This window comes from Hyperoodon ampullatus (assembly GCF_949752795.1).
Source record: "Hyperoodon ampullatus genome assembly, chromosome: 15".
NCBI classification, from domain to species: domain Eukaryota; kingdom Metazoa; phylum Chordata; class Mammalia; order Artiodactyla; family Ziphiidae; genus Hyperoodon; species Hyperoodon ampullatus.
The window spans coordinates 15,518,144-15,544,618 of NC_136928.1; the positions used below are offsets into that span (position 1 = coordinate 15,518,144).

At 38.3% G+C, this 26,475-nt stretch overlaps 1 protein-coding gene across 1 annotated transcript in view; it reads right to left on the reverse strand.

Moving 5' to 3' along the window:
* Positions 1-26,475, reverse strand: part of TMEM131 (transmembrane protein 131) — a gene marked incomplete at its 5' end in the record, with an annotated part of 192,115 nt that overhangs the window by 46,312 nt on the left and 119,328 nt on the right. The window contains 14 exons of the mRNA XM_079721265.1: positions 282-399; positions 562-637; positions 740-892; positions 4,410-4,496; positions 5,811-5,915; positions 8,419-8,553; positions 8,645-8,755; positions 9,821-9,991; positions 10,083-10,236; positions 10,908-11,016; positions 14,051-14,159; positions 22,621-22,682; positions 23,620-23,676; positions 23,775-23,925. Of these exons, the coding sequence (XP_079577391.1) occupies positions 282-399; positions 562-637; positions 740-892; positions 4,410-4,496; positions 5,811-5,915; positions 8,419-8,553; positions 8,645-8,755; positions 9,821-9,991; positions 10,083-10,236; positions 10,908-11,016; positions 14,051-14,159; positions 22,621-22,682; positions 23,620-23,676; positions 23,775-23,925 (1,598 nt within the window). The remainder of the gene's footprint in view (positions 1-281; positions 400-561; positions 638-739; positions 893-4,409; positions 4,497-5,810; positions 5,916-8,418; positions 8,554-8,644; positions 8,756-9,820; positions 9,992-10,082; positions 10,237-10,907; positions 11,017-14,050; positions 14,160-22,620; positions 22,683-23,619; positions 23,677-23,774; positions 23,926-26,475) is intronic.

The following is a 26,475-nucleotide window of genomic DNA, read 5'->3' on the forward strand; positions in this document are numbered from 1 at the left end:
CAATGAAGTTATCCTACACAAGGACAACTTCATCGAGTTTCTTTGACTTTAAGGAAGCATCTAGAACATTGGAAAAAAGATAAAAATGGTAGTGTGCATACTTCGGAGAAACAAACAATTACAATGGCAATTCAAGATGCCTCATTATAATTTCCTGAAGATCAGGCATATTTTCTTACCTACAGAGAAATAAAATAACCTAATATAAGAATAACTTTAGAAAGTCATGTTTCATACTGGTAAAGATAGCTCAAATACTTAAATGAAGCAAAACCACTTACTTATGGCCTGAATTTTCCTTTAGTCCCATCCATCCTTTGAACAGGCTTTGATGCAAATCCCAGTCAGCATCCCAAGCGTCTTCCTGCATGGCTATACCAGGCTGTACTTTGGGTTCAGCTAAACCAAGGAGACAAATGGTATGACATACTCAGCCCTTCAAATGATTTCTATAGCATCAAGAGATAGGGATGGACCTTAAAAGTGGCCGTCTTTTTTCTTATTAAAGAGTATTCTGGGGAGGGAGTGAAGCGCATGAGAGAGAAGGGCAAGATAACTTACATTTGGACAGAAAAGGCAAGCCAACGTAGCAATGATCCCCACACTGCAGTCCGGGATCAAAATAAACGTTTGCAATCTAGAAAGAGGCACAGGAGAACCATGAATCCCAAATCCACAGAAGGTCACAATAACAAAGTACTAATGGATGGGAATTTTTGCAAGTACAACATTTTCAAACCTTTGATTTTTTCCCTGGCTCCAAATCCTCCTTATTGCCCCGTAATCGTCTGTAGTAAAATCGTGCATCTTCTGACAAAGAGCGTATTTGCTGGATCCTTACCTTCTGTGAGAAGGAATTCATAATATTTAAACTCTGATGAACTAGTTTCCCCTGAAGGAAGAAAACAAACAAACTCATCTGTAAATGGTAGATTTTCTACAGAACACACACTTTAGAGCTGACAGACATATTTCTAGGAAACCAAAGTTCAAAGGACATTTAGAATTTTCAAAAGTTGATAAACTTTACATTTGTAACCAGAGCCCCTCCTCCCAATATATGTATTTTGTTGTTTTTATGGCCTATTACAGATAAATTGGCAGGACAAATCTCTGCAATCTCGTAAAAATGAATTAAAGTAAAAATGTTCACATACTAACAAAGGTACAGAGCTAGCTTTGAATAAAGGAAGCAGTCACTGTCAGTTTGTTAAGAAAGGTTTGATTATACGAAGGCCAGGGGTGCCTTAAAAGTATCCAAATTCGGGATGAAATAACTGAACTCCAAAATCCAAAGCTATTTTCTTTATAAAAGAAAAATACTATTTGTGCCAAAGAGAAATTAGACATTTTTTAAAAACACAGGTTATCAAGCATCATATTAAAACAGCATACAGATTAAATCATTAAATTACAAATGATTGCTCTTATCAGCTACATGCTTCTCCCTATGACAGGGTACCAGATTTTAAATAAAAAATTACATGATTCAAATAATCATCAGTAAGAATCATATTATAATATTTTACTTTCTTTTGTTTGAATACAGAACCAGAATCCTATAACCTGATTCCTAGCCATTTGAAGAACTCTCTAAAATGACCAGACCTGCTGGTCTAATATTTGGTATTGAAAGACAAAGAAGTCAGGACTTCCCTGGTGGTCCAGCAGTTAGGACTCCCGCTCCCGGTGCAGGGAGCCTGGGTTTGATCTCTGATCAGGGAACTAGATCCCACATTCCACAACTAAAAGATCCCACGTGCTGCAACTAAGACCTGGCACAGCTGAATAAATAAACGTTAAAAAAAAAAAAAAAAGACAAAGAAGTTAAGAAAATGAACAGTAAAAGGAGTTGAATGATGGTGCAGTTAAGACTAACACTCAACATTTACAGTCTAACCAGAGTAGAAAGATGTTAGAGGGTGGGGACGCTGCTGTGAGGATAAGCACATAAGAGAAGAAAGCAGAAGCCTATGCTGAGTCCTGGCTTGGCCTCCAACCAGTTGTGTCTTCCCGGCAGTTACCTGGTCTTCATGCACCTGTAATAACTACTATTCTTGTGTCCACGTCTTGTCTCTCAGGGGTATGGTGGGGATCAAAAGAGGTAACAGATACAGAAGTTCATTTTATAATGGTATTCAAATACGAAGTATTAAACTGTGAGTTATTTGAAATGTTCATTCTGAAGTACCAAGTTTTCATCACTTGGCTCTAGTAGTCTCCATCTGATAAGAGATTTTACAGAATTTCATGACTGTTATGGGCTGAATGTCTGTGTGCTCCCCCACACTCACATGTTGAAATCCTAACCCCCCAGTGTGATGGTATCAGGAGGCAGGGCCTTCGGGAGGTGATCAGGTCATGAGGGTAGAGCCCTCATGAACGGGATTAGTGCCCTTAAAAGAGACACAAGAGCTTGCCCTCCCTGTCTGCTCTTTTGGCTGTGCAAGGATACAATGAGAAGATGCCCATCGGCAAACCGAGGAAGTAGGCCCTCACCAGACACCATATCTGCTGGTGCCTTGATGTTGGACTTCCCAGCCTCCAGAACCATGAGAAATAAATGTCTGTTGTTTAAGCCACCCAATCTATGGTAATTTGTTACAGCAGCCCAATTAAGACCAATTATCAAGTTAATTTGTAATTCCAAGCAAATATCTGATCCTATAAGCCATCTGAAGATACCTGAAAGCTTAATCTGAAGTACTGCAAAACCAACACCTTGTTTTTATAGATGCCTTCTCATTTACTCTGTCCATGAGCCTTTCACATTGTCATCTACTGAATTATTCCCTTCCAGGATTTATGCAGGGATCAAGGAGATCATGGATTGAAAAGGAAATTGAAGGTTCTTTTGGATAAATAATGAAGTCAAGAGTTCTGTATAGTCGTACAAAGTGGAATGATAAGAAGACAAAGATTTAATTAAGACCCAAACTTAGGGGTGCTGAACCTATTAATTCAAATTTATATTTGAAGCTAATGTATATTTAAGGAGCTAAATTTTGAATTTAGGTTTTATCGTATATAGCATTAAGAATCTGCAATGTACTGTTTCTCTTAACCTGTCAGGTCTCCTACCACAGCTGAGAGACACTTCCATCTGCTCCAAGGCACCCTGAATCGACTACACTATCTTCCTGCAAAAGGTGGCCTCCTGGTTTCCCCGTTTCTTTCCTCCCTGTTCTCCAGGCTCAAACTCTGTGTCATATTCTGGAGTCCTCTATCTACCTACCTACCCATACCTGTTTCCATTAGTATGACCTCCTCAAGAAATTCAAGTACAGTTCAAACGGTTCATCTGAAATGTCTCTTGCCTATGTTCTCTTTTTCATTATTTTGCTCCTTCATCCACCCATTATCTACTAGATATCTGCTACTTGGGGTATAAGATCCCTCATCTCTTTCCCACCGGATCTCAGAGTCTTGTTGGGGAGACCAACACATAAGGCAACATTGGCAGCACAATGTGAGGCTTGCTGCAAGAGAAGTAATCTCAAACTGTTTCAGAAGCACACATGAAGTAACTAGTACTGTCTAGTGAAGAAATCTTCAGAGAGGAGATGACAATGGAATTGGATCTTGAAAGACATGCAGGAGTTCTTGAAGGTAGGAGAGGAGGAAGGGCAGCCAAGGCAGGTGAGCAGCAAAGGTGTGGAGGTATGAAAGCGATCTACTGCCTCTGCCAACGCCCTAAGCTCAAACCTCCCTTTGACGCTTTTCTTGTGGACCCTGGCCAGAGTCTCTGGGTTGGCTTCCAGGCACACTAGTGCTACTCCCAGACGTGTCCTACATTTACTTCTGCCAGAGAGCCAGTCTTGAAAGCTTAACTCTGACAATGTCCAGCCTCTGCTCAAAAGCTTTAGATTTTCATGGACTTAAGTGCATTGCATTTTTTTCATGCTATCACTCCAAGGTACCATTCCATCTTCTCTCTTGAAACTTCCCTGCATTCCTGTAAAACTGGACGACTCACCACTGCCTAAAGCCATCTCAGACTTTGCTGCCTGTGTCTCTATTCAGGTTGTTCCCTGGGCCCTGAATGCCATTCTTGCTACCCCTTGTCTCTCCCTGCCAGGAGAAATTCCAAGCCAATTCACATGGCACCTTCATCAATTAGATACGTATTTTCTCCATAGCATGTTATTTTTCACCTCTTAGGGCAATTTCTACATCCTGCTCTACGTCTATGAATCATGGGCCCATTTCTCATTCTAGATTGAAAACTTTTTGAGAGGAGGGACTATTTCTTACTCTTCGTAATGTCTCCTAAAGAAGTTGGTTCAATGTCTTCTTACCTTAAAATAAGTGATTAATAAAGAGTAACTGACTTTATTGTTGAATTCTAGGAACATAAAGGCAAAGAGAAAAAAATTAGCAAGAAGAAGGCTACAAATGAACTGTCTTACTGGAAAAGAAGGTGGAAGAACCATATGCTTTGGGAAGCAAGTCAGAGAACCCACTGCGATCACAGCTTTCACGGGAATTGTTAGGATCTGTGGAGGGAAGAAGCAAACCACAGAGAAATGAGTGTTTCAGTCTGCGATTGACACTGACAGTTGTTGCAGGGGGACAGTTATTTTGGGGGATTAAAAGAACCAATCTTGGGATGTATATTAGCATTAACCAACTGATAAGCAAAATTAAAATCACCCATGGATACTGTTTAATCTATCCATGTGCTTCATAAAATGCACTGAAATACAATAAATTTCCATGTACTTCTCAATGATTCGATGAAAACATGGTAAACAAGACCAAACAATAGGGAAGGAATGAAGAACAGATTTTTCATAATATAGGTTATTTTGTAGATTATTAATTTAAAAAGTAAAGTTCAATTATTCTCCTAAAACAATGAATGAAAAATCCAGCATTTTCTAAAGTTACATAGCTCTCTACTTTTTGTACTCAGCAATAAATTAACATCAAGCTAATTTGAAAAAGTGAGTTGAACGTTCCAGATTTTGAATCTCAACTTGTATACTTAGTTGCAATTCACAAAGATACTGATGCTTTGCTAAGATATGAAGTGTACTTAATCCTATCAAAAGTGATAAACGTGGATTCCTTATTTTTGGAGGTAGTTTGACATACTCCCAACATATCATTTATTATTAAATGACCAATTCTGTTTATTCTGAATTAGTTTTCTTTCATGCGGGGGTTGTATGTACTGAACAGATAGGAGAACAAGGGTAGCAACTTGCTGACTTTAGCAGTGCTCGACGTCCCAAAGAGCTCTGAAATAATAAATCAAAATATTTAGGTGTGGCAGAAATATGCCTCTTCAAAGTCTCATTGAATGCAACATGTCAAACCCCACAAAAAGCCTTTAAAAAGTTCACTGATTTTCACTTGGTTCCTTGACTTAGAATGACATGTAAATATGATTGTGAGAACTCAAATTAAGATGGGATTTCCTGACTGTATCCTCCTTTTTGGAAATGTTACACAGGAGGATATTTATGACCTCAGAAAAGAGAGAGACCTGTCTCAGGAATTTCAGTCAGGGTCTGTGCAATGCTACAACTATTTGTAAGCAGGCTTCTAACAGCAATTCTAAATGTGCCAAATGCATTTTTCTGAAGTTGTTTTTAGTCCAAAGATTTCGGTTTTATCAGAAAACTATGACCTAATGAACACCAATATTCTGTAAACTATTCTCAAAAGCTCAGTTTTTAAGGCATGAAAGTGGTAAACTGTAACTTTCTGAGTAAACTTAGTTCTCTGTTTCTATAAAAACAAAAAAAGACTGAATTATTCAGAAAGACCCCATTGACATGAATCCCTGTAAATTAAGTCCTTACCTCATAGTCTGTTGTGATCTGTATGGCCCCATCATGAATCCCTTCCAGTTTTTTTGCAGTAAGTTTGACTCTGAACACTGCAAAATATCCTGAAGCTAATATTACCTGTATGTAGGAGAAATGAAATCATTCATCAGCCTTGCTGGCTGAAGTTTTCTATTAAAATGGAAAAGAAAGCTACAGTGATAAACTGACTTCAAAATCCTAACCTGTACCAGTGTAACACTGAATTACCATATCATCACATACAAATATCTCAAAATAATGCCCATCCCTGGATGTTTATCTACTATACTTATTCCATGGGCCACTGAGAAAACTGGTTCCCTGAGGAACAGCTGACTTCTCAGCTGCAAAGCTGGGGAGGGGTGTGGCCCTCACACCCCAACCGTGTACGTGCAGGGTCAAAGCGGGTGAGGGCTGCAGCAGAGGGACACAGCCTTCCACTCACCCTTTGGCCGCATTAGGGCACAAGTATTAATACATGCAAAGTTGGTTATGCTTCAAGTTCTGAATTTAACTCTGTCATGTTTTAATAACCATGTCTTCAGATCCACTGAGATTGCATCATACGGCAACATCAAAAATCATGGAAAGAAGGAAAAGTTAAGCAATAAAAGTGTGAAAGAAAGGAGAATGTGGATCTTGTTTTCTCAAGCTATTTGCTGATGTTTCTGGCACTTAACCTTTTCAATCATGACACTTCCAAAAAACATGAAAGTCAATTTGTGAAGTTGTACTTTAGTTTGTAGTAGTTATATTTTACCTAGAGTTCACATTTACCTCAAAATAACAAATGTTGATATGCCAAACATACTCACTTTCCCCCTTTTATAAGCATTTCTGTGCTGGTTTTGTGCAATTCTAACGTTTTCATCATGACTCTAACCAGCCAAATAAGAGCATGTGTCTCAAGAGCGCAGAGAGCTGTTGGCAATGTGTGTTTCATAAGGAACAGGATCCTTATTTAGTTCATAGGTTTGGCTTTTTGGAAAACAGGTGGAAAGCAGTTCAAAGTTTAGGCATTACAAACTTAAAAAAACACATATTGTGGAGTTGCTATTTTGAAGCTGGCAACTCACGACAACTTCCTCTTTTAAGTAAGCGTTCATCACAGTGATCTCATCTTTCTGCCCCTTGTTTTTGTTTATACAGTTTTATATAAAACCTAATTCTAAAACCCTAAAGTTTCAAGCAGGCTTCATGTTACTGAGTGGACCTCTCATATTTAAGTAGTAAGTGTTAACACATGTTATTTAGTACGAGGAAATGATCCAGAGTCCTAAAATTATTAATTTATAATGTCTTATAAAAAACAGTATAATTCAACCATCTCAGATTAGATATACATACAATTTTACTGTAACTTCATTACTGAAATGAACACATTAATGGCTGGTCTCATTATTATCCTTTTCCAGCACTCTATTCATATTAAAAATAAAACCTCAGCTAGGGTGACAAATATTACTTCTCATGGGCATATCCTTTTTTGTTTTAAAAGGAGGCTTTATTTATGAATCAAATTTAAAACATTATAAATTATTAAAATGCAAACACCCATACATCGACCACAATATCTGATTATGTAGCTTGAATGCCACACAACTGCAATTAGAATACACATTATTTAGTACTATTTCCCACTTTTTCAGAAATCCTTTTCCAAATTTCTACATACAATCGTATTTACAGCTTTTTATTTGCTTTAATATTCAATCATACAATCATGACTTTATGCATTTGGCTGTTTCCAGTTATCTGGAATTATTAATAATGCTATCACAAACATCTGCATTCTCACAGCTTTTGGCTCTTCAAATTACTTCCATGGGAAAAATTCCCAGGGGTGGTATATATTGCCAGATTGTCCTCCAAAAAACCTATTTTGGGGGATGTTTAAATGTTTAAGTCAATTTTTATGACCTATGGCATTCCATGGAAGCATATTTGTCAATAACCTCTGTGCATAAGGACATTTGCTTTTCCTTTTGTAAAACTGCCACGAGAAGTTCTATGCTAACCTACAGATGACATATGTTCTGCTCCTTCGAAGTCATACAAGGTGATTCTACTAATTCTGTTCTGAGTAGGTATAAACTCCAAGTTCTCTTTTCAGTAGTGGTCAGGGCTTAGACTGCTATATTCATTTACTCTTGTTTCATGCTCTTTTATGACCAACTGTACATAAGATAGAGTAAAAGTATATAGGGAGATCCACACAGAGGTCCACCAAACGATGTTTGCCTCACTGATACTCTCTTCTAATCAGTACAGAGAATTGACCAGAAATATTACTGTATAATTGAAAACACCGTCTATCAATGTGCAGGGCTCTCTCTTCTGCCTCGTGAATTCAGTGAACACAGGATTAGTTTACTACCCATGGGAATTTCTCCTGTAAGGACACTTGTGTTACAACTTAACTCCTTTGAGTCTCAAGGGCTCTCTCACCATGACAGGAAGGGGTTCCAGTAGACTACCTATAAGGTCCTTTCAGCATCAAATAGCCAGTGCTATTGCAACTCTCATAAAAATATTACGATGACTAGTCTTCTATTTGAGGTTTACATCTAAGTTTAAGGAAACAATAAAAAAGTTAACTTACCGATGACTGGTCTGATAAAGAGGATTTTTCTAACTCTGGAAGGCTTGAGATTATTGTAGTTCTATTGCCTCTTTCAGTAGCTACGAGTTCTATTGATAAACCATCTCCAATGATATGCCAACTTTTTATAGCCAACTTAAAAAAGAGAAAGATATGAAAGTGATTATTGCGGCACTAGCATAAAATCCTTAAATGTGACTTAGAATAAAAACAAATTTTTTTTTACCTCAATTGGGTTGCTGTTTATAATTGCAAATAAAATATTACTTGCTTCTGTAGCACTCAGTATACCAAAATCTATGAAACGTTCTTCTATTTTGGGGGGTAATACAAAGTACTGGAAAGATATAAAAGAACTAGATTAAATGTAAAGTCACACTTATGTAAGAGAATGTTATCAAGAAAAAGTAACTGTACTAAGATACACTAAGGTTCCTATATTTTATGTAAATATACACATACATAATATATAATTAAGAGCTTTGGACAATGGAAATATTTTGATTACTCAGAAATGAAAACACTCATGGCCTCTACTGAATTGCTAGTTCTCCTCTGAAGGCACATAAAAGCAGCAGGAAACTAAAGTGCTAGGTTAGGTTAAGTGGAGCCCTGGAGAATTAGGCAAAAAGTCCTCAGTCTCAGCAAACATCACACATTCATGAAAGCAGCTACAAACCAGTAATCATTTAAGCAAAAGAAATGCAGAAGGAGTGGTATAATAGTGACGGTCCCTTCAGCTCTAAAATTCTTATTGATGCTAGCTTTTTGGAGAACTACCTTTCTCTGTTTTCACTTTCTTTTTTTCTTTTATATCTTTCCTATCAGTTTTCTTTCTTAACTAAACTTCTTTCATTGATAATTTCAGGCACAGCTTTGTTTGGATTTTTTTACCTGGCTTATTTTCTGTACTAGAAAGACCTTTATTTCCTTTCCTGCCGTATTTAGGGGACGATTCCAGCTGTGTCTTTCCCACCTACTCCCTCTTTCTTATCTGGTTCTCTTCTTCATTCTTGCACTTCCTGGTTTTGGTCATCCCTTCCCTACAGAGTTTTCTTTTCACCCGCCCTATAGTATTTCTTCCCTGCTTATGATCTTTCTTCCACTTAGCTCGTTTTTAGCTTCTCCATGACTATGACAGTTTAAAAGCAAAACCAAGAGAAAGTGGAATGTGGAAAAGATCTAAATAGAGGCGTAACTAGAGGAGTCAACTGCATCGTGAGGAGACATGGCCGCTGGGAGGGTGAAAATCTTGTAAGTACTGACGAGGGAGGAATTAGGACAACTTGTAAAGCACAGAAATAGCAAAATTTAAGTGTGTGCAACACGACTGCCTGACAGTAGCTGAAAACACAAAAGACGTGTAGGGAGTTTAAATTTTAAAGGTAGATAGGATACTTACATCTAAAAAACCTGTGTATACCCGCACAGGTAAATGAAACTTAGAGGCATTGGTAATAAGTAAAATATTGTTATCTATGTGCATGGATGATGTGGATGGCATAAAAAACAGAGTAAAAATGTATCCTGATCCATTTGGAAGAATTAAGACTGGTTTGCTGAAGTTGTGAACCTAGGAAATGATGGGAGAGAAAAAACAATGTGTCAGCATCATTTGCTTGGCAGATCAGTAAAATTAAAAGTATAAGGGTTCCCAGACATACTTTAAACATTGTTTTGGCTTCTTCTGGTAGCAACACATCATGAATGAGGATCGCAAAACTGAAAGTGTTAGTGAGGTAAACTGGCCTTTCCACAGGATCAGCAGGACTGTCTCGGATGTGAAATAGTGTTGCAGAGTGATCAAATCCCAAATAACTATTTGAAAAAAACAAAAACAAAATAAATTATTTTTATTTCCACGTGTTAATTTAAAATCCAAGTTCTTTTGCTGTGAGTAATACGTTCAGCATTAGGACTGTTATTAAAGAATTAAGACTATAAACATTTTAGTGTTTGACCACATGGAGTCCCTGCCATGCTGGACATTAAACTATTATTGGTTAAAGTATAATTAGAAAATGAACTACATATATTATTGCCCATTTATAAAAAGCTGTAATTCTAGAACAGTGTTTTAACGAGTCTATAAAGGAATATAAACGATTTTGTTTCAAGTGACAATATACTTTAATAACAAGCCAGAGCCACTTGCATGTTACAAAAAGAATTACAGAAAGGAAATGGTTCAAATGATTTAAAAATCACAGATTCATTTTTCTATTGTATTATGGAATCATTAAGACTTCATTTAAGCCCAAATCATATCATCCCATTTACCTCTTTCTTCTAAAAAAGTAAAAAAAATAAACAAAATACAGGAGATTTTTCTCCTTTATAGTTGAAGTTGTTCTTCTCAACACGAATTCCATGGAGTTTATATGAATTTGGCTACTACTTTTGCTAAGATCAATGAATTTACTGATTAATAAAAAGTTAATTTACTGATTAATACAAAGTTATAAAGTTTATTTTAAAGAAAAACTCACCCATCTAAAACCTCTGCTTGATATGGTATTTCAAGTTTAGAATAACTCTTTTCCTTTGCTTTAACAGTTATTTTCCCAGAAAACTGAGATGGTTTTTTTGCCTTTGATGCTGAAAGGAAGCATAAAACATAATCTGTCACCTTTTGCTACCGAAGAGTTTATACAGAGGAGGATGAGAGTGACTTTGCATGTGGACTGACAAAATCTTAAGAAGCTGAGCTTTCAAACTGGCACAAAGAATACTTTTACAACATTTTAATTGAAATATCACATTTTTCATACAAAAATGGAAAGATATTTTAATTTTTCTGTAATGGGATAAACAGGTAAAGGAATTAGCAAGTGAACACAATTCAGGAGGAAAAGCACTATATCTGAGCTACTTCTCTACAGCCATAAGCTTTGGCTTTACCTACAGCAGGGTTTCTCAACCTTGGCACTACGAACATTTTAGGCCAGGTAAACTCGCTGTTGGGTGGCAGAGTGGCTGACCCTGTGCTCTGCGGGATGTCGGGCGGTGCACAGGACGGCCTCTTGCTAGACACCAGCTGTGACAACCAACAGTGTCTGTAGACATTGCCAAACATCCCCTGGGAGGCAAAACTGCCCAGGCCCCCAAACTGAGAACTGCTAGTTTACAGCTGGATTAAGAAATAACATTCCTTGTGTGGCCAGAGTCTTGCTATAAATACCAATAAAGTAGCCTGGTGCAAAAAAATGTCAAGAGTTATGAGCTCTGACTTTTTATATTAGCCAACCCTAACCTATAGTGTAAGAGGAGGCATATACCCTCCCTGCCATCATATTGTCCTCACAGATGAAGTAAAACCTTTAAGTTTTGTAGCACTTCTGAATTATTCCATCTGGAATTACAGAAAAGAGTCAGTTGGATCCAATTTGTGTACCCATCAGATGTTCTTTCCAAAGCAAATAAAGAAGCTGTGTATCTTTATCCCCTTTAAGTACTTCAGGAACACTTCCACTTATGAGAAGAATTTATATGTAAGTTCTGCAAATGTTTGTTATCCAACTTGAGCACAAAAAAAGAACAACAAAAAGACTGGTATGACACCTAGTATGCGGCTCTGTACAGATGGTGCAGATTCAGATTTTTGAAACTCCCATTAAACTTCGTTTCTTTCTGCTTACTGTAGAGCCGTTTCTGGATACTTTAATTTTTTTTTTTTTTTTTTTTTGCTATTTATTCTGACATAAGGCTGATAACAAGGGCCATAATTTAGGCATTTCATAGCATCTTATCAAGTTACATTTTAGCAATGAAGTGGTCAAAACCTCAAGAAAATTCAGTTAAAAATCATAAAGAATCATGACTTGATGAGACATGCCTGCTTGGTAAGTGAGCACTGTGGAGTTAATATTCATGGCACATTCTGAAATTTTTAATTTTAAATTAATTAATTAATTATTTTTTTGGGCCACGCCTCTCTCTCGGCTTGCAGGATCTTAGTTCCCCTAACAGGGACTGAACCCAGGCCAGTGGACCGCCAGGGAATTCCCCTGAAAATTTTAAAAGTTAAGTAAAACAAGCATTTCTTGATTGATTTTCACAGCAATCTTAAGGGTAATACCATTTGTATTGGAATCCGGGGTGGTGATGGGAGAGGTGGGAGGTGAAAGGTGGGGGGATTTTCCCACGATAATAAAAACCACTTTTAAGAAATGTAGCACCTGCTTTAAAAGATGCTTTCCCTTGTCTTTGTGTTAAATTTTACATCATTCTTTAAGAAACACTTATTTTGGAGTCTGTGATCTCAGAACCACCATTCCTGACTTTCATTTATCTCAGTGGAAACAGTCACTGTATTGTCAATACAGGAGCTGGAAAAGAAGAATGGGGGGAAGTACACAGCACAGCTGCCCCAGTGTATACCCCCCACTCCTTGGATTTATCAGAAGGGTAGGTCCTACATGTGGTTCTTGGGGTTAGAAATTATTACTGGTTTCTCTGTTTCTCCGTAAGGGAAGACAATGTACCTGCTGATACTGACACTGATACTGGTGGTCATGGCTGGTATCTTAGCAACACAGAAGACAATTTATCACACATTTGGAAATATCTGTGCTATCAAGCCTTCTACAATACTGATTATTTCCTGACAGCTGGACTATGGAAGTATGTCATGTATTTAATCTTAACTTCTTTGGGAGTTTTCTCTGAGCTCACAGGATGAACACTGTGCTGGCAGCCAACTGTGCAGTTGCTCCAGATTCTCCCCAGACTCTCCATGTGCATGGAGTGAGCACAGATGCTCTCACAAACACTGTGCCACACTCAGTAGGTCACTCAGTGACCAAATATTCTCTTCTGATGAGGAGCTTAGTTGTAAAATGTGGACTATGAGCAAAGATGGCTTTATCATGAGGCCAAAGCTTAAGCTTCAGGGCTCCTCACTTGCCCGTGCCCTTATGAGAAAAGTCCCACTTGGAGTTTCAGCTTTCATTAAATTTAAATTACATATACAGTTAGACAGCCATTACATCACTACTCAAAAAATTTTATGACAGCAAATTCAGTAAATGTTCTAGTAAAGTGGGCAAAACTGAATAAAAACATGCTATTAAAATATGTTAAAGTCTGGGTTAATATTTCAAATGTCAAAATACACAATATACATGTTTGAAATAATTGTTATCTAATTTGACAATTCTATCATGAAGGCAGTTAGTTTAGGTAGGACAGTCTGCCTTGTTAACAAAAGCCAATATATGGAAATGTTACAGAAAATACTTTATTTCTAAAGAAAAAAAAATATTTTATTTCTGCTCTTAAATTCAAACATGCTTCTGAAATTCAAATATTCACTTAATTAAAAAAATTAATGACTTCATAATTAAGGCAAAGCATAATAGGTATATATGTGAAAGAGCCCAGATAACAAAAATTTAACTCCAATCCTAATGTATTTGCTAATATTAATTTAGGTTTATGAAGTTATAATATTTTCTTTCATGAAACAATCAAATAAGAGCTGGTGATGATTTACAAGAAAAACCAACCTAACCAGTACTATAAAATCTGACTGTAAAATGGTATGGGTTTCTATATTAAGATGTCAACATAGATGCCTTCTAATTTATCAAAATAAGAGGACTCTATCAGAGAGAAAAAGTTGAATACTTACCATCAAAGCTGATACTTGCAACCTTGGTATATTTACTTTCTGAAGCTTTTAATGTAATTGGTTTAAAGTGTACCGTTATGGCGTCATTTTGTGGTGTAGGTCGAACACTCTGCAAAGAGAAAAATTTACATAGCATTATTTTAGTCTAGTCTTTCAGTTTATAGTGAAAAGTAAAGCAGAATCAAAACTTGAAAAGTTTAACTTTATGTGGTCCCTTTAAATAGAGTTGGCTAAGCTGTTAAGACCTCAAATTAACTTCATTAGACTATTTTTATGAAATAAAACGATGACCAGAAGGAAAATGATAAAGCGACTGTAAAAAGTACAATGGGTATGAATACATAAAATAGAAGAAAAGGTATTTATTTGCTAAATGAATGCCTAACTTATGTATAAGAGAAGGGGACATGAGGACTTATGGTAGGGTCTGCACTCCCCTGTGGGGTGAACCGTGAGGAGGCGGATGGCAGGGATGTGCAACCTGGAAGAGGTCAGAACGCTTTCAACTTAACAAAGTAAGAGCTTTCTGTTCAAACAACTAAACCTAAAACAACAACAACAACAAAACAGTAAAAGCTTGCACTTTTTGAGCAAGCTTAAAAAATAAATACTATTTAAGTGCAGTTACTTTTTTAATATGATAATCCGCACTGACACAAAGCATTTTTCATGGGAAGGGCCCTTAAAGATACCAACTTCCTTCCCTGTTTTACAGATGAAGGACATCTTGCAATATTGAGCGATGTTTCAACAGCTTGGCATCCAGAGACAGAACTGGAAACCAGCTGTCCTGACTTGGTCCAGGGCCCTTCACCTGGCATCCTACTGCCCAAACATATACTAATGAAAATCATGGTATCGAACACAAGTCTTGATCAAAAATCTTCTTTTAGAATGCAATTTGAATATTACTTTGATTTCAGAACACTTCTGGGATTTCTGCTGAATTTTCAGGGGCTTTATAAACTTGTCAAAGCGAGATGTTTCCAGGAGAAAGGAACACTCATCAGGCAATCCCGCTAACATGGGCACAGTCAGATTCCCATGAGCCACCAGGTTCTTCCCCCAGCTCCCCACCCACCTTTTCTGCTCATTTATAAAGGTGGAATCTGCCTATAGAGAATAAGGACAGTCCTTTGAAGGCACAAGAAGCACCTCAGAAGAGTGTGAGGAAAAGCAGTCTCTTGCATTGTGTTTCAATCATAGGAAACAAAGTTGGTTACATACAGAGTGATGACAGACACTGCTTTTTAGTCCCAGTCAGCAGGGCGCCTCCCTTCCCACTGCTGTTAGTCCTCAGCTGTTCGGGTGTCTTTACTAGGCCTGGGATGATAGCCCTGCAGTCTCCAGTGCTAGAAATCTTAATTGCCTTAGCTCTTGGTCTCAGGCTCTCCCAGCATTTTAACTCTTTTTCTTTCTTCTTCTTTGAGAACTCCTCATTTGCTTTTTTTTTTTTTTTTTTTTTGCGGTACGCAGGCCTCTCACTGTTGTGGCCTCTCCCGTTGCGGAGCACAGGCTCCGGACGTGCAGGCTCAGCGGCCATGGCTCACAGGCCCAGCCGCTCCGCGGCACGTGGGATCCTCCCGGACCGGGGCACGAACCTGCGTCCCCTGCATTGGCAGGCGTACTCTCAACCACTGCGCCACCAGGGAAGCCCCTCATTTGCTTTTGAATCTCTAATGGAGCTGGGAGTTGACTGGTTCATATCAATATATTTACTATCAATAAGCTTCCTGTTATTAGCAATCATTTAAAGTATGAATCTCTTCATTCCTTGAAGGGTATGTATGTATGTATATATGTATATACGTGTGTGTGTGTGTGTGTGTGTGTGTGTATTTTTAACAGTAAAACAAAGCAGTTTGACTTTAAGATAAACTACAAACTGGACAAAAGGTTCATTTGGTTTCATCACACTACACTAAAAACTTTTTCCGAAGGAAAGGAAAGCAGTATAGAAGTACATGTGAGACCCAGAGTGATGAGTTTACAACAGAAGGATACTAACTATTTAAGCAGCAGTGTGAGTCTGAGTAAGCTGCCCATTTACTCTAGGCCTTATTTCTCCCACCCATAAAATCCTAGGGATGGGATTAGATTTTTTTCTAAGTTTCCACCTATCTGAAAAATTTTGTGATTCTATTAATTTTGCTGTCTTTTTGGTGGGGGGCTGCACCACACAGCACATGGGATCTTAGTTCCTTAACCAGGAACCCAGATTGAACCCGGGCCCCCTGCAGTGGAAGTGCAGCGTCTTAACCACTGGACCACCAGGGAAGTCCCTAATTATGCTGGGTTTTTTTTTGAATTAGCCACATTTATCCTGAGGTCAGGATTTGTTAGAGAGATGACCGTATAAAGCCTTACAGTTTACAGAGGACACATACGGTTCCTAATTCTTTCACTTGCTCTATTGATTATGATACAGCAGCAAGGGAACCTTGACCATTTTCAAACACACTTAAAGAATGTAAGTGGTGGTTCATCAGTAACAAGCACAACCCCATGCCAGAAACAGCTAAGCAATGGTATCTATTACCATAGATAGTCACAGTAAGTAGTAAGAACTAAGAATAAATATTTGATGAAAAAAATGTTTTTCTCACATAAAACACACTTTAGGATTTTTCTTACCAGAGGAAAACTTTACATTCAGTATTATTACCTTAAAACATGTCACACTAACAGTAAAATAATATTCAACTGACTCATGTTTTATACAAATGGTCTAAATTAAATTGTTCACCTGTTACCATTAAAAGAAAAAAAATCCCCCAATCAGTTAAAACCTGTTTTCCAAGGAAACAAAGACAAAGAGAGATAAACAAGCAAAACACTTAAATAGTTGGCTCATTCTGATGGTTTTAAATGAAAAATAATAAATAATCATTAACTTGTAATAAGCATATTTATACTAACAATATATTTTAGTACCAGTCACTAACTGTTGCTTACTTAAAGGTAATCAAGAAGTGGAAAAAATATGGCAAGATTCCCAGGAAAGGCAGTTTGCACAGGTTCGAAGTATACTGGGTTAGCCAAAAAATTTGTTCCGGAAAAGCCCGAACGAACTTTTGGGCCAACCCAATAGTTCCAGCCTTTCTCACGACATTCATACCCAACTAATGCTCCGTAACTCTCAAGTGAAACTCAAGGCTCAGGACATTCTGAAACTACTCAACTACTTTGAGCAAGCAAGAAAAATAACCTTTCAGTATATAGGGATTGTATTTTTAACAGTAGGTGCACAAATGAGCTAAGGTTCAGGTCAAGTTGACATTGGTAAAATTAATTAAGTACAGCTGTGATTCTTATTCACTAATTAGCAAGGAAACTTCATACAAAGGTGCCTTAAGACATCTCAGGCAAACTTATTCCATCATTTATATAGTATTAATGCTTTGTAAATATTGAGGAAAACCATATTCTCAAAGTTGCATTATAGACAATGTCAGGAAGGCTTGGACCTGGGCATCTTGTCCACTGACAGGTGAGGAACTTATATTTGGAGCTGCTTCCTTTAGTGGTCTTATATCTTGAAAGATGAAGAGACTGAATTCCCTGAAGGGGAATTTTTAAAAACTCTCTGGGTTTTAGCATTGTTGAGCTCATCCTAAAATTCTATATATTTGTGAAATGGAGGGAGCGAGGGACCCTTAAAAAAATGTACCAGTCTCTAGGTCTGGCATATTATGGAGAAAAATACAGGAAAAACCTTGGGAAGCTCTCTTAAAACTCAGTTTCCATGGTAGATGGGCTCATCCCCTGGCTGATAAGGCGAGGAGTCCAAGCTACCATCATTTCTCAAGTGGACCATGCAACAGATTTTTAACCTTCTGCAGTTCATTCTCCACAAGCAGCTACACTGACTTTTTACAATGCATAAATCAAATGACATCACTCTCTTGCTTACAATTCTGTAATTTCCCATTGCACTTATAATAAAATCTAAACCCCTCCCAGGGCCCCAGGAAGCCCTGCTTGACTCTCCAGCCTTCACCTTTTCCATTCAAACCAGCCCCCCAACCCTGCTTCCCTTGACATCAAAGCTATTCCTTTGCACTTGCTGATCCCTTTGATGGGAACACTTGGCCACCAGCTTTTCCTATGGGCACCTACCTCTCACTCTTGAGTTATGACTGCAAACGTCAGCTCTTCAGAGACAACTCTATCTAAACCAACTCCCTCCCCGACTTACATGCCATTCTGTTTATTTCTCAATTTACAATTATGCTGCATACCTGTTTGTCTGTCTCCCAGCTAAAAAATGAGCTCAGTAAGGACAAAGACCTTGGTTGTCTGATTCCCTTCTGTATTCTCAGTACTTAGCACAGAAGCTAGCATATAGTTGATGCTTATTAAATATTTACTGAATGAGTGAATGAAGGAATGAATGAGGGAATGAGATAAAACTACCAAAACACTGGCAGAGCACAGGCTTCAGATGTTAGAAGAAAATACATACATAGGTAGATACAAATGTAGATCTAAACACATATACATAAATCAATAGGTTAATAGGAATATTGAATATAAAATGATATATTCATAAAGACTGGATTAATAAGTATCATTATATTCCTAATATACTTTCATGTAACTTGTACATTTTACAGTCGAATTAAGTCACTTAAAAATAAAAAGGTCTGGGCTTCCCTGGTGGCGCAGTGGTTGAGAATGTGCCTGCCAATGCAGGCGACACGGGTTCGAGCCCTGGTCTGGGAGGATCCCACATGCCGCGGAGCAACTGGGCCCGTGAGCCACAATTACTGAGCCTGCGCGTCTGGAGCCTGTGCTCCACAACAAGAGAGGCCACGATAGTGAGAGGCTCGTGCACCACGACGAAGAGTGGCCCCTGCTTGCCACAACTAGAGAAAGCCCTCGCACAGAAACGAAGACCCAACACAGCCATAAATAAATAAATAATAAATAAATAAATAGATAGATAAATAAATAAATAAATAAAAAGGTCTGGCTCATTTTCCCTATTTGGAAAACAAGGACCTGTGTACGTTACAAGAGAGTTGTATCAAACAAGGTAATCTGTGTAAAGAACCTAGATATGTGTAATCCACGGTAAGAACAAAAATGTTCACTTACAATGTATTCTAAAACTCCTTAATAAAAGAGAAAAGGAGGAACATGGGCCTATTTATATTTAATTACCTATCAAATGAATTACATTTTTTCATTCACATTCTTAGAATTGCTAATTTCATTTTTCTAGAAAATGTTTATTGAAAAAGACATTTGTTTGAGTCCATTTATTGTATGTATAAAGTTAGACCAGAATGCTTGGGCTAAGTAAATGCACTTTCCCATCAAATCTCTAAGCCCTCACATTTGGAGAAGTGACTTCAAGGCCTGAAGTCTGCCCCAAAAGCATGAGAGTTCCTCCTCTGTACAAGGCATCCCACAGACAGAAGAAACCAGTAAGAGACAAACAGCGTGCAGAACACATAAAAAGTAAAAATTATCTGACATCTCAAACTGAGGCAATGGCAAGTGATCCACCAATAGGCAGCGTCTGCCCTACAGGCAAATGTGCTGCTGAATCCCAGGACGTACAGCCAGACGGTGTGCTTCAGGAGTTTTCCTTCGTGGAGGTTAGTGCCCTGAGCATGCGGGCAGGAAAGGGCTGGGAAGAGAGTTGTGTGCACATCATCATGTATGCAGTAACTGTGCTTCATGCTGCCAACTGGGCTCAAGAACAAATCCAGGACCAAGAAGTTCAAAGAACATAAAGAGGTTGTAGCCAAAGCAAGCTGGACAAATCTAGCAGAAGGAATCACGCTCCATTACAGAGGAAAGTCTGATATAGTAAACTAGAAAATTTAAACAAAATGAATCACAATTCTGAGTACAAAGTGAGATTTTAAAATGTTGTAACAGAGCAGTGATTCTTAGGCCTTTGCATTTCACTGGTAAAATCTAAAATGTGTGTGTGTGTGTGTGTGTGTGTGTGTGTTGTGTGTGTGTGGAAGTCTAACAAAGGTTTTCTAACTTTTTATTTTGCAAATGTGAGGATGTTGGTGGCAGGGAAGGAGAAATTCCTACTATCTACTACCTTTATTCATAAAACAAAGGGTATTTTGGTATCAAACCAAAGAAAAAGAAATAAAAGGAAATTAACAAAACCAAAAGTTGGTCCTTTGAAAGGGTCAACAAAATTGACAAACCTTTAGCTAGACTGACCAAAAATTTTTTTTTTTTTGCGGTACGTGGGCCTCTCACTGTTGTGGCCTCTCCCGTTGCGGAGCACAGGCTCCGGCCACACAGGCTCAGCGGCCATGGCTCATGGGCCCAGCCGCTCCGTGGCATGTGGGATCTTCCCGGGCCGGGGCACGAACCTGCATCCCCGGTGGACTCTCAACCACTGTGCCACCAGGGAAGCCTCCCCCAAAATTTTTTTAATATAGAGAAGACTCTAATTGCTAAAATCAACAATTAAAGATGGGCCATTACTACCTACCTCACAGGAAAAAAAAAAAAAGTATTATAAGGGAATACTGTGAACAATGGTATGCCCACAAATTAGACAACTCAGATGAAATGAAACAATTCCTAGGAAGACATACGTTACTGAAACTGGTTCAAGAAGAAAAAGAAAATCTGAACAGGCCTGTAGCAAGTAACGAGATTGAATTAATAATTTTAAATTTTCCCACAAAGAAAAATCCAGGCCCAGATGACTTTATTGGTGAATTCTACCAAATATTTAAAGAATTAACACCAATCCTTCAAAAACTCTCCCTAAAAACAGAAGAGGAAAGAACACTTGCCCACTTATTCTATTAAAAAAACAAAAACAACCCTCCCCCAACTATCTACTACCTTTAATAATAAAACAACAAGCATTTTAATGTCAAAGAAACAACGACATTATCTCAGAATAGTCCTTGTCCAGAAAGGGTGTTTACAACTTTATGTTAATTATGTTAACATATACACACTCATATTTTAATAAATATTTATACTGCTCTTATTTTGCTCATTTTTCTATAGACTTGTGAAAATTTCAATACAGATTAAAGAGGCAAAAACAATCACTAACCCCTCAATATAGCAGTAACAGTCAGCATTATGTGTTTTTTTTTTTTTTTAAAGAAAAATACAGTATCAGAGTGGCTATGGCTAGGTCAAAGGAGCTGTTCCTTGTCATCTGTGGAAGGGTCCCAGGCCCTTGAAGACTTCACCGAGGAGCAGGGGCATGAACCCCAGCAGACTCAGTCACCTGCAGAGCAGGTCCCTCTCAGTCGGCCTAACACTGGAGTGCTAGGAACCTCAGGTTGGGGTAGTTTCAGCTCCACTGCAGATTGGGGGAAGTTCTTTACCATAGGGGTCCCCAACCCCCGGGCCGCAGACCGGAAGCAGTCTGCGGCCTGTTAGGAACTGGGTCGCACAGCAGGAGATGAGCGGTGCGCAAGCGAAGCTTCATCTGCTGCTCCCCGTTGCTCGCATTACGCCCGAACCATCCCCCCACCACCACCCACCCACCCTGGTCCGTGGAAAAACTGTCTTCCACAAAACCGGTCCCTGGTGCCAAAAAGTTTGGGGACCGCTGCTTTACCAGACTCCATTCCCCTAACCCACCCCCAATTCTCCTACCTAGCAGGAAGAAATACTAGGTCATATGGCAGGACACTGCTTAGACTATGACTCTACTAGTGAGCAAGGTCTACCCAGATTTTGCTTTAGCTCACAACCTCACCTCTTGGTGAGGCTCCCAAGTTACAAAGAGAGTAAGGGAAGAGGAAAGCAGTGTATTTTTATTATAACCTGTGCTGATGTCAGAAAACCTAAATTCAGAGAACTCTGATAAAATGAAATAGATCAGATGGGCTTTGAGACTTCACAGACTGTTGCCCACCCCTGCCCAAACCCAGAGTTTACCACCAACTGGTGGAATAGAGACCAAAGAGAAGAGAGTAGACAAACCCCAAGTGATGGGAGAGATGGTCATCCCAGGTAACCTCATTTTAATGCACAGCGACCTTGCTCACCATCTCATGACACTCCACTTCCACTACAAGGCATCAAAGTCACCTGTTCTGCGAGTATGTGTGAGGGGGAGAGAGGACCCTAGTTTACAGTGTGCTGTCAAGGGTAACCACGGCAGCTGCGGGTTTGAAGGGGTACCAGAGACAAATGTTAACAGCACTCAACCACTACCTACCATATTTCTTTGCTTCCTTATTTCTCTTTCCAACTCATCTGAATCTTTTCTTCTCTCTTTTTACTTAATCGTACCTTAAGTCTAACAACCCGTTTTTCTTTGCATATGGCATGCAGATCCTAGGATTTATCAGACTCTACAGGCCTAAACAGGAACCTCATGAACTTTGCTTCACACTTAGCTTGGAGAGGATTGTCCACATGCCCTTCTCATCCTGAAAATCTGGTGATTAGAGAGGCACAACAGGTTTCTTGTATCACGCTTTGAACCAAAGTGTCACCAGGTCACCACAAAACAGAATTCCTTTAGAGCAAGAGTTCAATCATTTTAAACTTTGTCATAAGTTTAAAAACAAAGAATATATAAATTAGGGAAAAAAAAGGTAAAAACTTACTGTTATTGGTACATCTTTTGTTCCTGAATTTAATAAATGAAGATTTAAAACTTTTGGTAGATCTGTTAAAATTGAGGAAAAGAAAATATTTCTTAAAATGGTATGCTTTATAGCAAGTTAGAATCCTTCTCTTCTTAGATATCAGACGGAATGTATTTTAGAATGTGAGCTAGAGTAACAATCACATTTATAAAAAGACTGTGACAATCACATTCCTAGACAAGAATTGCCTTACTCTTAAGGACAGTGAGTACTATAGGAACTGCCCCCTCCTAAACAATCAGACCAAAAAACAAAACAAAACAAAAATTTTCAATGAAATTGATGTTATTATCACTATCTTTTAGTTTTCCAGCAAAGCATAATGAAGCAATTCAGTAAAGTACAATATAAAATTATTATATTAAAACCAAATCTAATTTTCAAAAATGGGTTTTCACTCCTAAACAACCAAATTTTTAATTACGTATGGCCCACAGGAATCCCATATTACAGGTACTCTTACTTTTCTCTTAATAAATCCTTTTTTGGTTATTTTCAATTTTAGAATTTGAATTCTTTCTCTGACCATTGGGGACCAATTTCTAACATTACGTTATTATAATGCAATTGAATAATCCATATCTAAACAAAAATCCAGAAGTCAATCTTTCTACTTCCTTTATTTTACTATTAAAAGAAAAGATTCAGCATAACTAAATAGGTGAGAAACTGGATTAAGAAACTAAGAAACTACTTGATGCCTCAATCTTCCATTTAGAAGCCTTAAGTTACCCATGACATTGCTTTCCCATCTTGTTAAGCAGTGGTATCCCTCAGAGGAATGGGGTATAAATCACTAAGGGCTCTGAGTTCCCAAAAGCAGATTTCTACAAGATCATGTAACCCATTGAGAAGTAACTTTCAAAGCTGAATTAATTACAAAGGAGTTAAAGTAGAGCCATTCAGCAATGAATACAGGGGTTTTTTAAAAGACCTATAAAGACACTCTTTTTTTACCTTGTGTTCGCAGTGTACCAAAATCTAACATTTCAGTTGAGGAATAAATTCCAGGAGCTTGGAAAAAAGAAAAGTAAACAATTATATTTCACTTCGCCAGAGTAGGATGTACTGAAACCAAAACAAACTTGCAGCTCCTTTAGTCATCCACTCACCTGTGGTAACTTCCACCTCAACTGGAAGAATGATAAACTCCGTGCTGTCTGAAGCATTAGTCTTTATTCTTATGAAAGCTGTGTGATTATCTGCTTCTCTAGATGAAAAACTGGCTCTCATCACTCCCTTGGTTTCATAAGGAGGAATTTCCTGACAAGTTAACAGACCATAATGTAGCAAAACCACTATAGTTTACTGAATAAGATGACATCACCTAAAAGATGCATTATTATTTTATAAACTTACGAAGAAAAAAACATATTGCCAATTAAACAAATATATTCATTCCACTGATTATAACACACAGTCCAATTTTGGAGGATGTTAAATGATAAAAACACACATATCTTAAAACTAATGAAGTGTGGTGTGTAAAACTGAGCAAAATGAAAGAAATAAAACTATATGAAAACAAACTGTCAGCGGCAAAATCATCATTAAGAGGTAGAGTTAATCTATAAAAATCAATTATTATTTGATGTATTGCTGGTGCTTGGGTATATAATTCAGTCCTGAAATTCTCTAAACAACAGAGACATCACCATCAGAGGGAAACTGCTTTTCCAGAAGTTTACAGGATTCTCTTTTTTTTTTAACAGATCTTTATTGGAATATAACTGCTTCACAATACTGTGTTAGTTTCTGTTGTACAACAAAGTGAATCAGCCATATGCGTACATATACCCCCACATCCCCTCCCTCTTGAGCCTCCCTCCTATCCTCCCTATCCTAACTCTCTAGGTCATTGCAAAAAGGATTCTTTTTTAAAATAATTTATCTATTATTTTTTTAAACAAAATTCTTTTAATTGATGGACTGCCTGATACATCTCTGAAATACTTTTTTCCCGGGCTTCCCTGGTGGCGCAGTGGTTGAGAGTCCGCCTGCCGATGCAGGGGACACGGGTTCGTGCCCCGGTCTGGGAAAATCCCACATGCCGCGGAGCGGCTGGGCCCGTGAGCCATGGCCGCTGAGCCTGCGCATCTGGAGCCTGTGCTCCGCAACGGGAGAGGCCACAACAGTGAGAGGCCCGTGTACCGCAAAAAAAAAAAAAAAAAAAAAAAATACTTTTTTCCCTACACTTTTTAGCGGCATACTCATTAACTGTCTCTTCATATGCAATAGTTTCAGAATATACTTTTTTTTAGCTAAATAATGTTTTATTTATTTATTTATTTAAACATCTTTATTGGAGTATAATTGCTTTACAATGGTGTATTAGTTTCTGCTGTATAACAAAGTGATTCAGCTATACATGTACATATATCCCCATATCTCCTCCCTCGTGCGTCTCCCTCCCACCCTCCCTATCCCACCCCTCTAGGTGGTCACAAAGCACTGAGCTGATCTCCCTGTGCTATGCGGCTGCTTCCCACTAGCTATCTATTTTACATTTGGTAGTGTATATATGTCCATGCCACTCTCTCACTTCGTCCCAGCTTACCTGTCCCTCTCCCCATATCCTCAAGTCCATTCTCTACGTCTGCGTCTTTATTCCTGTCCTGCCCCTAGGTTCTTCAGAACCAGTTTTTTTTTTTTTAGATTCCATATATTTGTTTTTATCTTTCTGACATACTTCACTCTGTAAGACAGACTCTAGGTCCACCCACCTCATTACAAATAACTCAATTTCATTTCTTTTTATGGCTGAGTAATATTCCATTGTATATATGTGCCACATTTTCTTTATCCATTCATCTGTCGATGGACACTTAGGCTGCTTCCATGTCCTGGCTATTGTAAACAGAGCTGCAGTGAACATTGTGGTACATGACTCTTTTTGAATTATGGTTTCCTCAGGGTATATGCCCAGGAGTGGGATTGCTAGGTCTGTATGGTAGTTCTATTTTTAGTTTTTTAAGGAACCTCCATACTGTTCTCCATAGTGGCTGTATCAATTTACATTCCCACCAACAGTGCAAGAGGGTTCCCTTTTCTCCACACCCTCTCCAGCATTTATTGTTTGTAGATTTTTTGAGGATGGCCATTCTGACTGGTATGAGGTGACACCTCATTGTAGTTTTGATTTGCATTTCTCTAATGATAAGTGATGTTGAGCATCCTTTCATGTGTTTGTTGGCCATCTGTATATCTTCTTTGGAGAAATGTCTATTTAGGTCTTCTGCCCATTTAGGATTCTCTTTAAATGCTAACCAAGAGAGCGTAGACTCTGCTCTCCTTTCATTTAAAACCTAACAAAACAAAGCTTCCCAAGCAAATCCACAGTTCACCAACTGCGTTCAGTAAGGCTCTGAGCATGTAAGATAACATAACTTTTTAGGCTCACAAAAAGAGAACACTTTTTTCTAGAAGGAAGGAAGGAAGGAAGACTAGAAGGAAGGAAGGAAGGAAGGAAGGAAGGACTAGAAGGAAGACTCATTGGGAAAAAAATTTTGTTTTTGAGGTATAATTCTTTTCCTGGTTTTTGAATTATCTGGCTCCCTTGGGACCACCAGAGTTTTTCTGCACACACTTTTTGGCCTATTTTAAGAAATCCTCATGGTTTAGAATTTACTGGTCTTCACTTGCCTCTTCACTTCTTAGTCCCAAAGTAGGAAAGAGGTGACAGGAACCCTCCTGGGGCCACTAGAGATAGACCATCCACTTCCCCATCTTTAGGAGCTGGGGTTTTCTCATGTACACTGAAATGGGCTGGAGGTGAGGTCAAGGACAATTGACTTTTTCTCACTCTAGATTTGT